General features: G+C 44.6%; 1 protein-coding gene across 3 annotated transcripts in view; it reads right to left on the minus strand.

Annotated features, from left to right (window-relative positions):
- POC5 (POC5 centriolar protein) overlaps positions 1-7,035 on the minus strand; it is a 37,766-nt gene extending 30,731 nt beyond the window's left edge. For all 3 annotated transcript variants that reach the window (XM_075541188.1, XM_075541186.1, XM_075541187.1), the window contains exons 1-3: positions 6,903-7,035; positions 4,465-4,546; positions 867-1,008 (exon numbers count right to left, since the gene is read on the minus strand). In XM_075541188.1, the coding sequence (XP_075397303.1) occupies positions 867-1,008; positions 4,465-4,545 (223 nt within the window). In that variant the 5' untranslated portion in view covers position 4,546; positions 6,903-7,035. The remainder of the gene's footprint in view (positions 1-866; positions 1,009-4,464; positions 4,547-6,902) is intronic.
- Positions 7,036-12,799: the final 5,764 nt, after the last annotated feature.

The following is a 12,799-nucleotide window of genomic DNA, read 5'->3' on the forward strand; positions in this document are numbered from 1 at the left end:
ATCTTTCTCCAGAGGAGCCGCTACCCGTGGGCATTTCGGATCGCAATCCAACATGTTAACCAGTAGGCACCTGGACTCCCTTCCAGTTACAGAGCCCAGGTGGATTCAGCTTGGTCTCCCAAACTCCTCCTCCGTAGAGAAAACCACAGGTGGACTCATCATAATGATGAGAACATTAACAAAACTTAATGATTCTTATCTCTAATACCACATTCCCTAAATTAAAAAATCAAAAAAGGACAAAGGGGTGATCTGAATACAGAAAACAAACAAAATAGAAAAAATCTCCCATTTTAGCAAGAGCGACCCCATCTTTGAAACCTAACCACGTTGATAAGTGAGGAACAGGCGTGTGAAAAGAACTTCATCCTTCTTGATCCGCCTTTCACCCATCTATCAACAGACAACCTGGTTCACAGTCTGTTCTGCCGAGGCCGGCAAAAGGCTCCATTTAAGGACGATCATCTAGACCTCCACGCCCATGTAAACATCACTGACAAAGTCTTAGTACAGGCTTCACAAGGCTACCTGTGGCCTAATTATAATTTGGGGCTTGGGAATTCGGTTTCTCAAGTAATCATGGCATACAACTGTGAGAAAAAGGGTGGGGTAATGCACTCCATTGAGAGATGAGCAATTGCTTTGAATTACTTCAAAGTTCATTACTGTTTAAAAGTGTCAAATGAAGTTCAAACAATAATCCAGGAATAACATATTAAAATGTAAAATCTACCTTCAGATGATAACAAGACTGCTAAATTACTAATCAAGAGGGGGTATTTCACAATCATAAATTGGCATCATCAATAAATCCATTATTTTAAAAATACTTCAAATTGAGAGAAATCCTGAAAAATAAACATCACCTTGATTATGAAGAACGTCATCAGTCACAGCAGGAACTCTAACATCTGATGCCGCTTCTCCCTTCAGATGAGAAGACTGTAAAGCGCTGGATTCGATATTTGGAGTCACTATAGCATAGCGAAGCAATTCTTCATACTCTTCCTAAAGGAGCCAATAATCAATAACGCATTATAACGCTGTCAGAATGGTCACTCAGGCAAAAGAATGATAAAGCTAGAGGCAAAACTTTCATCAATTTCAGTTCTCAAAACACTGTTCCTTTGTCATAAAGAATGTACACTTTACACTTGTTTACATTCATCATATCATTATCACAGCAGGTTTCTTAAAACAGAACACACAACTAAAAATATACCTACTCAAATTTCTTCTAGCGGATAAGTGTCGTATTACTTAGTTTCTTTAGTATATTAATTTAACAGTGGTGACATCCCAATTATCTAGAGGAGGTCCCTGAAGCCCACGAACATCTATAACACAGGTGAGCTCCACCCTAGCAGAGGAAGTCTGCAGGCGGAAGACACGGCTAGTCAATTTTTTTTACCCTTTCTCCACTGAAATTTAGGGTAAAGGTATTGCTCACATAGATTCCACGACAGGAAAGCCTATGGATGAAAGAAAGTTTGGGCTTCACTCCCCTTAGCAACAGTCCTGAATCTTGTCTCATGCATAAACCCAGAAAGATTATAGGAATAATACTCGCAGAAAAATATTATTTAAGATAAAACAGCACAAAGGCTAATCTATTTTATTCCACCTGCCAGTAGCATCACGGCAGATGAGAAAGGATTCATATAAAATGGCAGGTCCCAAATGTATACATTTTAGGAATATAGCTAATTAAGAAGGGAAAGAGAGAGACAGATACGTAATCAGAGAGCTATGTATCGAGCCATATCAATAGATGATACCTAATTTATTCAGCATTTATAAGAGCTTGGCCAAGAATACAATAAATACTGCTATTAAAAAGGGATATGTATTTAAGGAATACTTACAGTATGCTCCCAGAGAATATCCTTGCATTAAGAGAGATTGGGAGTTCCGGCTAGACCAGAGCATGTACACAGGTACAGATCAGAGCTGGAAACACAGGGAATCTGGGACAGAGAAACCCCTCAGGACCAATATTGAGAGTAGCAGCACCAGGAGGGGAAGGGAGAGGTGGGGGGAGGAAGAGGGAATCGATCACAATGATCTACAGATAACCCCATCCCAGGGGGATAGACAACAGAAAAGTGTGTGAAGTGTAAGACATGAAAAAAATGTATAAATTACCAGGGTTCATGAGGGAGGGAAGGTGGGAGAGGGAGGGAAAAAATTAGGCGCTGATACTAAGGCCTCAAGTAGAAAGAAAATGTTTTGAAAATGATGATGGCAACATTCGTACAAATGTGCTTTACACAATGGACGGACATATGGATTGTGATAAGAGCTGTACAATCGTTTCTATGAATGTGTAATGTTATTCTTAAGGGTTCTTAAGCATTGATTTTCCTCCGTAGCAAGTTTAGATATGAAAACTCTAACACGCAACTGTCTTGTTATTTGGATGCATCTTAAGTATGCTTACTGATGCTCAAAATTAGCTCCTAAGTGTCATAGCACACAGCCACTGAATTATGCGGCAGAAACAAATAAAACCCCACCATTTGTTATAATCAATGCCTTTGGTTAAGTGAAGTCCCCTTTATGATACTAGACAAATGCCTGCTTTTTAATTTTATATTTCCTGCGGAAAATGAAAGTATTTCACATGATGGTTATTATTGAGGAAGAAGGCTCCGATTCTTCTCTCCAGTTGTCAGCCTCTCACAGTGACATGGTAGCCAAATCTCTCCCCAGTTCTCAGTCTCTCAGCCACGTGGTCCCCTGGCCTTTGCCTACAGGGACAAAGACTGCCCATCTGTCACTGTCCCACAGTTCATGTCCGCAGGCCAGATCAGAAGGTACCCCATAGTTTGGGGCTGGTCCTGAGTCTACGTGCTAGTGTCTGCAGCATCTGACCTCGGCGGCCCAGCCACATCAGACAGACCTTGACGGTGCTCTTCTGAGGTCCTGGGTTGTTTCTCCCTCAGCTCTTCCTATGTGGCTCAGCTTTCCAGTGTTACACACGTGCTGTTTACATAGTCCCACCCCATCATTCCATGGGAGTTAGGAAGACTCGGGTAGAAGAGCCACATTAAGAAATCTCACTCTACCACAATACTGTCCTAATATCTACAAGCAATATTTAATTGAAAATAATATATTTCTTTCAAAAATATCTTAATAGCTTTTTCCCTCTTAAATGACTGAACTATAAAATTCAAGAGACACCATTACCAGTATTCTCTTTTAATAGCTTCTGTAGAAATAAAAATTTATATATATTTTTATAGTGAAACATTCACAAATGAAAGAAATTAAAAGCATTTAATGCCACACCTCCTACAGTGAATTTATCCAACTTATCTGTCAATGCTTAGGTCCTGGGCAGGAGAATGTGCTGATGTTGTAGCAACAGTGACTAGAACATCCAAGAATAGAACACAGGGAATTTAGGGCCTCCAGAACTTTGGAAGGTTTGGTATTGCATTAATTTGCATTAACAGCGAAAGTCAGATTCACCAGAGCCATTGAGAACATTTCAAGACAAAACTGTTTCTTGGAATCTTCACCTTTCTCCTGCTGCATTTTAGGAAATCTTTGTGAAAAACCATGCAGAGGTCATGATTATTTCCAGAAAGGTCAAAAGAATGTAAGGTGTTATGGATTGAATGTTGCACCCCATAAATTATTCTGTCTTGGAAGAAGTAAAGCCAGAACATTCCTTAGAGGCAAGGATGGTGACACTTCATCTCATGCACTTTGGACACATTGTCAGGAGAGGCCAGTCCCTGAAGCAAGCCAGCCTGCTTGGTAAAGGAGCAGGGCAGTGACGAAGTGGAAGGTCTTCACTGAGATGGACGGACACAGTGGCTGCACTGATAAGCTCAAAGGTGAGAACACCGGTGGGGCTGGCCCAGGTCGGGGCAGTTTGGTTCCATGGTGTGCTACAGGAGCTAAACCCGACTGGATGCTGGCATCCAACAACAGTAGTTATGTTGAAGTCCTAACCCCTGGGCTTGTAAATAGACTCCCCCCCCCCTCAGACCCAGAGCCCCCTTTTGTTATGCTAATGAGGCAGCACCGGAATGGCAGAAGCTCTATACTCACTCATCACTGACCACGGAGCTGTTTTAGATATAACAGCCATGGGGACTCATCTACAGGCAAAGGAGTCTCAAGGACTGCCAGCAGGCACCACCAACTAGGAGAGAAGCCCAAAGAAGGAACCCACATGGCCCAGGCCCTGATTTGTAGGTAAATGTATCCAGCCCGGTGAGAAAATAACATTTCGGTAGGTTTTTTTTTTTGGTGTGTGGTTTGTTTGTTGTGGCAGCACTAATGAACTAATTAAGTTAATTCTCAGAGTTAGTTCATAATTCCTAAAGTTTGGTATTACTGTAAATTGAAAGACTCCTTGGTGAGATGAATGAACGGAAAACACATTCCAATTTTCCCCTCATATTATCACTTCTTTAAAAGAACAGGTCATGACAAATGTCTTCCTACCTGAAGCTCAGATGAGACAGAGCTGCCTCGATCGGAGTCATGTGGCAAAACTGGAGGTGACAATTTCTCATCTGATGACATTCTGCATAAATATGATAAAATAGTAGAAGCTAACTTTAGGTTTTTTCCCCCAATATTTAAAAATACAATAACCTACAAATCATCATCATGTGACATCATTCAACATATTCAGCATTGGTAGGCAAAAATCACTGGGCAAGAACTAATAGTGAAAAGACTCAAATCTCCAACAGTAGTGAGCTGGTGATGTAGTCCAGGAGACAACTGCATACACGGGTAAACAAAATGAAGAGTCTTAGACAAGTCCCCAGTGAGTCCACTGAGAAAAAAAAAAGATTGTGATCACTGATGTCAATCAATGTGCACAGCACTCAGTGTGGCTCTGCTCTTTATAAGAAAGAACCCAGGGATTCAATGGCAGAAGGGTTTCCAGTTCAAACCCACCCACAGAAAGGCCTGGCAATCTGCACTTGATTGCACAGGTCGGTGTGCCTCTGGGAAAGCTCTACTCGGGTCTATGTGGTCACTAAGAGGCAGAAGCAACTCAAGAGCACACAACTCTCTTTGTACGAGCAGACTGTCAGGTCTTTGAGGGTGGATTAAAGAGGTAGGGCACTGAAGAGAAATGCAATTGGAAGCCTAGTGCAGTGGTCCATGAAATTAATGTTCTCTCTAGTAGTAGTCCTGGCGAATTTAGAAGCAGCCATGGGAAAGGCATGGAGATGACCACTATGAGCCAGACAGACTCACTGCGACCTCCAGGACAGGGTAGAACTGTAACTCTTTAAGGAAATATAAAGCCCCATTGCTGACTTTGCGGTTAGCAACCCAATACTTGAAAAACATCATGATTGGCAATTGGCTAAGGGTTTAAAAGGAGGAATTGTTGATGGGCTGAGTGAACCACTCACCAAGGCAGGGACTGAAGGAAGAAGTGCGTGTTGGGAGGCATCAGATGCATTGGATGTGAAGAGCTTGCGGCAGCGAGCTGAAGCTGCAGGTAGGCCGTACATGGCCACGCTGGCTCTCTACTGTGCAACTCCAAGGGCGAGCAATGAATGACTAAAGTGGCAATCATGCTTTCTGGAGCGGGGCGGTGGGAAATCCTATGTTTAAGTAAGGTATGGGGTGGCCACATAACTCGAGGAATCACTGACAAACTGGGGATCACAGAAAGAAGGGATGGAAGAGATCACCTAGGAAAAGAAGTGGGAGAAGGAGTTCTTAACCTGAGTCCATACACCCCACTTACATGCAGGAGCTTTAGTGTAAATGTCTATCAGTATTTCTTGAGGAAGATGATTCTTATCTTTCTATGCGTTCACTGTGCAGGTAATAGTAGGGGTAGGTTGTACGGGTTATTTAAAAACAAACAATAACAAAATAGTCTGAACAGTCTGGCCAGACAGCAAAAATGGGTTCCTGAACACAGATACTGTGGCTCTAGAACCACTATCGCATTTTGGGGAAAAAGGTCTTCCCTTCGTCCTGCTTGGATGCCATGCCAACCATCAGGGGAGGCAGTTTATTTAAAATCCTTAAAAATCAAGCAAAAACACCAAAAAACTCACTGTCATTGAGTCACTTCATAGCCACCCTAAATTTAGGTCAGAAGTGCTCGTGGGTTTCCAAGGCTGTAACTCGTTATGAGAGTTGAAAGCCTCATAGTTCTCCTGCAGGGTGGCTGGTGGTTTCAAACTGCTCACCTTAGCAGCCACTTTACCTCTAGGGCTTCCTCTTAGAAGCCACGGTACCAGCAATTCCCTGGACATCTCTAGATTCAGAAACAAATAAGAAATGCAAAGCTTGTTTCCACGAGTAGCCGTTGCACATCAGTTCACTAAAATCTCAGTATTCTTAAACCCACGTTACAGAAAGCCACAAGATAATTAGTTTTAAGTACCAGAGATATCAAATTGCACCTCAGCTAATTGGCTGGTAAGGAAAGAGGGGTCTGAGAATTCTAAAGGTCCCTCAAGAAGCAGAAGAGTGAATTAGCGTGCAGCGTGACATCCCCTGGCTCCTCTTCGGGTCCTAGCAGCAAGAATGAGTGGGGCCCGAAGTAAAAGCAATTGCAAGATAGCAAAATGGTTAGACATTTCTTTCAATTTTCTTTCCCTCTCTTTGCACCAAATTCTTACTTCTGAGCGATAAGGCTTTCTGCACGGTATTTCTTTCCCAGTGTTTTAAATCACCAGGACCTTGGGGCGACCGCGCCGTTATACCCCAGGCGGCCCTCCCTCCTGTCCTCGTCCCCGACACCTCGGAGGGGACAATGTCTTCAATCTCAGCACTCCCGGAACAGCTGAAGCGCCCCAGCGCTCGGAGCGGAGAGTGGGGCCGGAGAACTTGAACCTCTCCTCCACTATCTCAGCCCGAAACGTGGCCCCGCGCGGGCCGCCGCCACCCCGCGTCACCTGCTCTCGATGGAATCCGGCTTCCCCTGCGACACGTCTCCTGACCGCGACGCCGCGACGAGCCCAGCGAGGACAGCTGCTACCTTAGCCGCAACCTGACAGTTTCAAACTGCAGAGGGGCACTAAGGACAGCTCAGCCCATTGGCTCCGAATTTCAGCAATCTACTGCTTGATTGGTCCGCGTTCCGAGGGGGCGGGGCTTTAAACTGCTGCGGGCCCAGGAAGCCGGAATTTGGTTTCTTTTAAAGAGGAACCCACCCCAACTTCAGCCAGCCCCCGAAGGGGCGTGGTCTTCGAGAGCCCCGCCCAGCGCTCAGGGACTGAACGCGCGCGTGCTCACTGGCGTTCTGTAGCTGCAGACGGAAACGCATCTGAGATTAGAATTTGGTCAGAGGATGCTGCGCAAATTTGAAGTCAGCCTTGGCAGTATGCGGCTCAGCTGTAGAAGAGCGGTTCGTGGGTTTGAACCAGCCACCTAGTGGTTAACTGTCCAACACTTACCCTACAGCGCCTCCTGGCGTTGGCCTCCTAAGACCAACGTCCATGCTTCAAACCCACTAGCCACTCTGGGAGAAAAATGAAGCTGCTACTGAAAATGTGACAACCTTCCAAGCCCTGTATAGGTCACTATGAGTAGGAGTCAATTTGATGGCAGCAGGTGCTTTACAAACGAATCATCATGAAGTCCTGACTCTTATCTACTCACTGTGTGTTGTAGTTGTTAGTTGCCCCATAGGGACCCTATGTATAAAGAACAGAACGCTGCCCACTCCTGCCCCATTCTCACAATGTTGTGATGTTTGACTTTGGATCATACTACCCACATTACAGAGCTGTAGGGAGCTGAAATGAGTTCCTAAATCTAAAATGCCTATCTTACAAGTCTAGTGTTCAACTTGCAGGGACAGCAGCTATGACTAGCAGCTATGATTAGCCCCGGTGGCTGTTAGGTTCACGGTGTTTCAGAGCTCGATTGCTACCAGCTGTGGTGCGGGAGAACGATGTGGCAGTTTGCTTCCTTAGAGAGCTCAGGTTTGAAACCTCATGGGGCATCTTGGCTCTATCTCTAGGATCACCAGAAGCCAGAATTGTCTGGGAAGCAAAATGGGGATGGGTAGAGGAACATACATTAAGGGTCCTGATGGCATTGTAGGTTAAACTTGGGCTGCTGACCCAAGGTTGGTAGTTCAAAATCACCTGTTGTTCTGCAGAAGACAGACGAGGCTGTGTTTGCCTGGAAAGCTTTACAGTGTCAGGAACACTACCTAGGGTTGGAATGCAACCGCCACAGTCAGTAATTCAAAGCCACCCGTGCCTTTGTGAGAGAAAGACAAGCTTTCTACTCCTGTAAAGAGTAGAAAGTGGCATTTACATAATCTCCTGTCAACTTTGAAGGGGTGGAGTCTAGCCTGTCAATCTGGTCATAGCTAATGAGGTCTCTGTGGTCATGGCCTTCTCCTGAGGATTTTGTGAAAGCAGGTCTTCCTCCCTGGTGGCAGGACATACACTCTCTCTTTGCTTTGTCTCCCTGCAAAACATTCCTGTTGACAAGCCACATGGAGGAATGCTGACGGCAGTCAGAGCCTGGGAACTAGAGAGACCAGCTGGAGACCCATGTCAACACTAAGATGCTTCCACCACCACTGGATTCACAAGACTTTCCACCACTGGCCTGTGATCTTCCTGCATTTGGCGTCATTGCCTGTGAGTCTGAAGAGGAATTTGTAAATTGGCATTGGGTATATGGGCTAATGTCAGACTTATGGACTGGCTCTGGACTGGACTGGGATGTTTTTTTAATACTCTTTATATAAAGTGGCCAAATGGTTATGCTTTGGGCTGCTAACCACCAGAAGGGCCGTTTGAAATCACCAGCTGCTCCACGGGAGAAATATAAGATATTTCTACTTCTGTAGAGTTTTACAGTGTCAGAAACCTGAAGGGACTATTCTACCCTGCCCCTGCATACACACACACACACACATATGTATGTATGTATCTGTGTGTGTATATACATATATAGTTATATATTTGTTGAAAATATACCCATGAACGTGGTGGAGCATCTGGGGACAAAACTATGGGGGTAAAACCTTAACATAGCCAAACACTTTGAGGGAATGAGTCACTGGGCCAGGAGGCTCAGGATTATACTCTTGGGCAACATCAAGGCTAATTGACACTGTAGTTCACAAAGAAAAAATTCTACATTCTACTTTGGTGAGCAGTGAATGGATTCTTCAAAGTTTATAAGCAGTCATCTCAGGTCTGTCCTGATCCAGATCAAAGAAAACCAAAGACCCATGGAAGCAATTAGTCCAGGGACTAATGGATCGCGAAGACCAGCTCATCCTGAGACCAGAACTAGATAGTGCCCCCTATTACAGCCTACTAATCTGGAGGGGATCACATCAGAAAGTCCTGGATAGAGTGGCAGGAAAATGTGGAAAACTCAAGTCATAGAAAATACCAGCTTTAATAGTCACATCGTGAGTGGTGGTACCTAGGGACTATTGCCCACAGGCCCTCTTTAGGCTTAGAACCCATCCCTGCACTTGATTTTCAGCTAAACAATCTACATGTCTATCAGGGGAAAAACAAGGCGCCCTCCTGGCACAGAGAGTTCTGCATTGGGCAGCTAACTACCACACATTCCTCCCACTGTGAAAGAACTTTGCAAATTTTTTAAGTGAGACAACAAGTGAGGGAGAAAGAACGTAGAGCTTGGATTCACCAAATTTGACGTAGCCTTCAAACAGATCAGATGCTGAGATACATCACATTAGCAGCGTTGTTGGAAAGAGTTGGAGCGCATGTAATTTCTGTTGGATCTGGGTTAGGGACCGATCTTAATCTGTGTCTTCTTCAGGCCATCTCTCGCACATTTGACAATTGTTCTACCCTGTCATCGTATGGGGCAAGCATAGAATCCATCGTGAGGATGGCCCAGCTCTGGGCAGTGTTTGGTTCTGTTGTGCATAAGGTCTCTTTGGGTCAGAACTGGCTTGATGACTTGATGGCACCTAACAACAACAACACCTTCCTCTGATTTGTTTCCACCCAGAATCTAAATCAAGGTGGAGACTCTCGTGGCGTTCTCTAAAGTCAATTAATTACAAGCTAGCCCCAAAGCTGTTTGTTACAAGTCTGATAGACTTCACCCTCCCCCCCAACCTTATTTTCATTCTACCTGCTCCTCAATTTGGAGTCCCTGCAGGTGGTACAAATGGTTAACATTCTTGGCTGCTATCCAAAGTTTGGAAGTTTGAGTCCTCTCACTCTCAGAAGTGCCTCATAAGAAAGACTTGGTGATCCACGCCCCACAAAAAAATCAGCCACAGAAAACCCCACAGCGCACAATTTTCATCTGATTCCCATAATTCCCAATTCGAATCTGATCACCATGAGCCAGAGACACTTGATGACAAGCGGGTTCATTCCTCCATTTGAATGGACCTGCGTTTGCGGCTGCCATAGCAATTCCGTCTGCACAGACTAGTGCGCACTCCCCAGCGCTTCCCTTCCGGTGAGCATTGCGACCCCGGCTTTAGAGAAGCGATGCTCTGATTTTCAACATCAGGCTCGTTTTTTGGCACAGCCTGCGTTGAAGCTGTTGTTTGTAGGTGCTGTCAAGTCGGTTCTGACGCACAGCAACCCCATCGACAGTCAAAACACTACACTGGCCGGTCTTGTGGCATCGTCCTCACTTTTCTTACGTCTGAACCCATTGTTTCAGCCACTGCTAGGGCTTTCTTCTTTATCGCTGCCCCCCCCCCCCCACCCGCCCTTTACCAAGCATGAAGTCCATCTCCAGGGAGAAACAGGAACGTGGAAAAACTCACGTTAGATTATTTTTGGACCATTGGCCCACCATGCATGTCTACAAATAGAATTTCTTGTGGCTGAACTACACAGCCTCTTTGGAATGGCGCTCTACATTGCCAGCCCCGAAGATGGACTTACTGAACATATCTTACTGAGCCAAAGCAGAGGGAGAAACAGTCTCTCTGTGTAAGGCAAGCGACGCCCAAAATGGACGGCTTTCACAGGAGCACGAAGATGGGGGCTGGAATTTTCCCTGCAGGGGGGAATCTTAAGAGCGGTGGTCTCCACATATGGCAGCCCAGCAATGCCCTGCAGGGTCAGGTCTTTGGAGTGGATTAGTGGTTTGTTCAGAATATTTTGCCTCTTCTGATTCTTCAGCTGCATTTTGGTGCACAGCACAGCACTCCCTGGGCCTCCTATTGCCAGAGGGAGCTCATTTCTTCATCAGCAGCAGCCTTCTGTCCTTCCTAATTATGAGCCTAAACGTTGAATCTCTCCATTGGCATTATTTTGCCATATAAAACTTCTTCCCATTAGCATTCTTCCTCCTGATGAAACAATCAGGGCCTAGCTGTGAGAAGCAGGATTAATTAGTTTCTCACAGTAGTCCTGAGTCCCGCTGATGTTTTAAGTACTATACAGATGCTGCCTTCTTGGGTCCTTAGACATTTCACCACCACGCGTCTGTCCGTTTGTTAGATGGTGTGTCGCTGTGATTGCTGGCAGCTATACCACTGCCATTTCAAGTAGTAGAAGGCTCACCCATGGGGAGCAGGTTTCAGCTGAGCTTCCTGACTAAGCACAGCCTAGGTAGAAGGAAGAGGCCACTGAGGGATTAGTCACGGAAAACCTTATGAGTAGCCATGGAAGTAGAAAGCCTCATCTTTCTCCAGAGGAGTGAATGATAGTTTCGAACTGATGACCTTGTGGTCTGCAGCCCAATGTGTAACCCACGACACCACAATTCTTTGCCAGTCCTCTAATGGAAATACAACCATTCTTTTTCCATCTTCCTTCTTCACCATCGGTTTGGGTCAGGCACAACTTAGTCTTCCAAGAGACACTTTAAATAGCTCTTGTGCAGTAGATTTTCCCAATGCAATGCATCATTTGATTTCTTGACCACTATTTCCACGAGTGTGACAATTTCAATCTTTTATCATGACCTCGTCTATTGGTAGAGTTATGAGGATTTTGTTTCTTTACACTGAATTGGAATCTATACTAAAGGCTGTTGTTTTTTGATCTTTACCAGTGAATGCTTCAGGTCTTGGTTGCTTTCAACAAGCGTGGTTGTGTTACCTGCATATCACAGATTGTTAAAAACCTCCAAAGGTGATGCTGTGTTCTTCATACAGTCCAGCTTCTTGGCTTATTTGGTCAGCACGCAGCTTGAATCAATATGCCGAAAGAATGCAGCCTTGGCACATACCTTTCCTGATTTGAAACGACACAGTATCACCTTGCTCTGTTCATAGGACTGTCTGTTGTCCAACGTGCAGTTTCCACATGAGCACAAAGACAGGGGCTGGGCTTGCCATGCATCTCAATGCTATCCACAGCGTTATGATCCCCAGAGATGAATGAATGTCTGTGTATAGTCAAAGCACAAGTAAACATCTTTCCCATATCCTCTGCTTTCAGTCTAGTTTCAGATAACGGCAGAAATGATTTTGTTCTTGTACTATGTCTTCTTCTGAATCTAGCTTAAATTTCTGTTAGCTTCCTGTCCAGGTACCATGGCGATCATTTAAAAATCATCTTTAGGAGCTCCTGATAATGAGCACAAGAACAAAATGTTCTGAAATTGATTGTGGTGAAGATTGTATAAGTCTTCTTAATATTATTAAATAATAACTAAATTGCATATGTGAAGTACATACCAATAGAATTATAATAAAAGTAGAATTAAATCATGTAAAAATCATGTTGAGTAAAATTCTGTTTGCATGTGCTAATCCTGATGTTTGATCATCTCTGGTGGGTCACTGTTTTTTGGAATGGGCACAAATATGGACAGCTTCCAGCTGGTTGCCCAGGTAGCTGCCTTCCAAATTATGTGGCATAGGCTA

This window comes from Tenrec ecaudatus, chromosome 2 (genome assembly GCF_050624435.1).
Source record: "Tenrec ecaudatus isolate mTenEca1 chromosome 2, mTenEca1.hap1, whole genome shotgun sequence".
NCBI classification, from domain to species: Eukaryota; Metazoa; Chordata; class Mammalia; order Afrosoricida; family Tenrecidae; genus Tenrec; species Tenrec ecaudatus.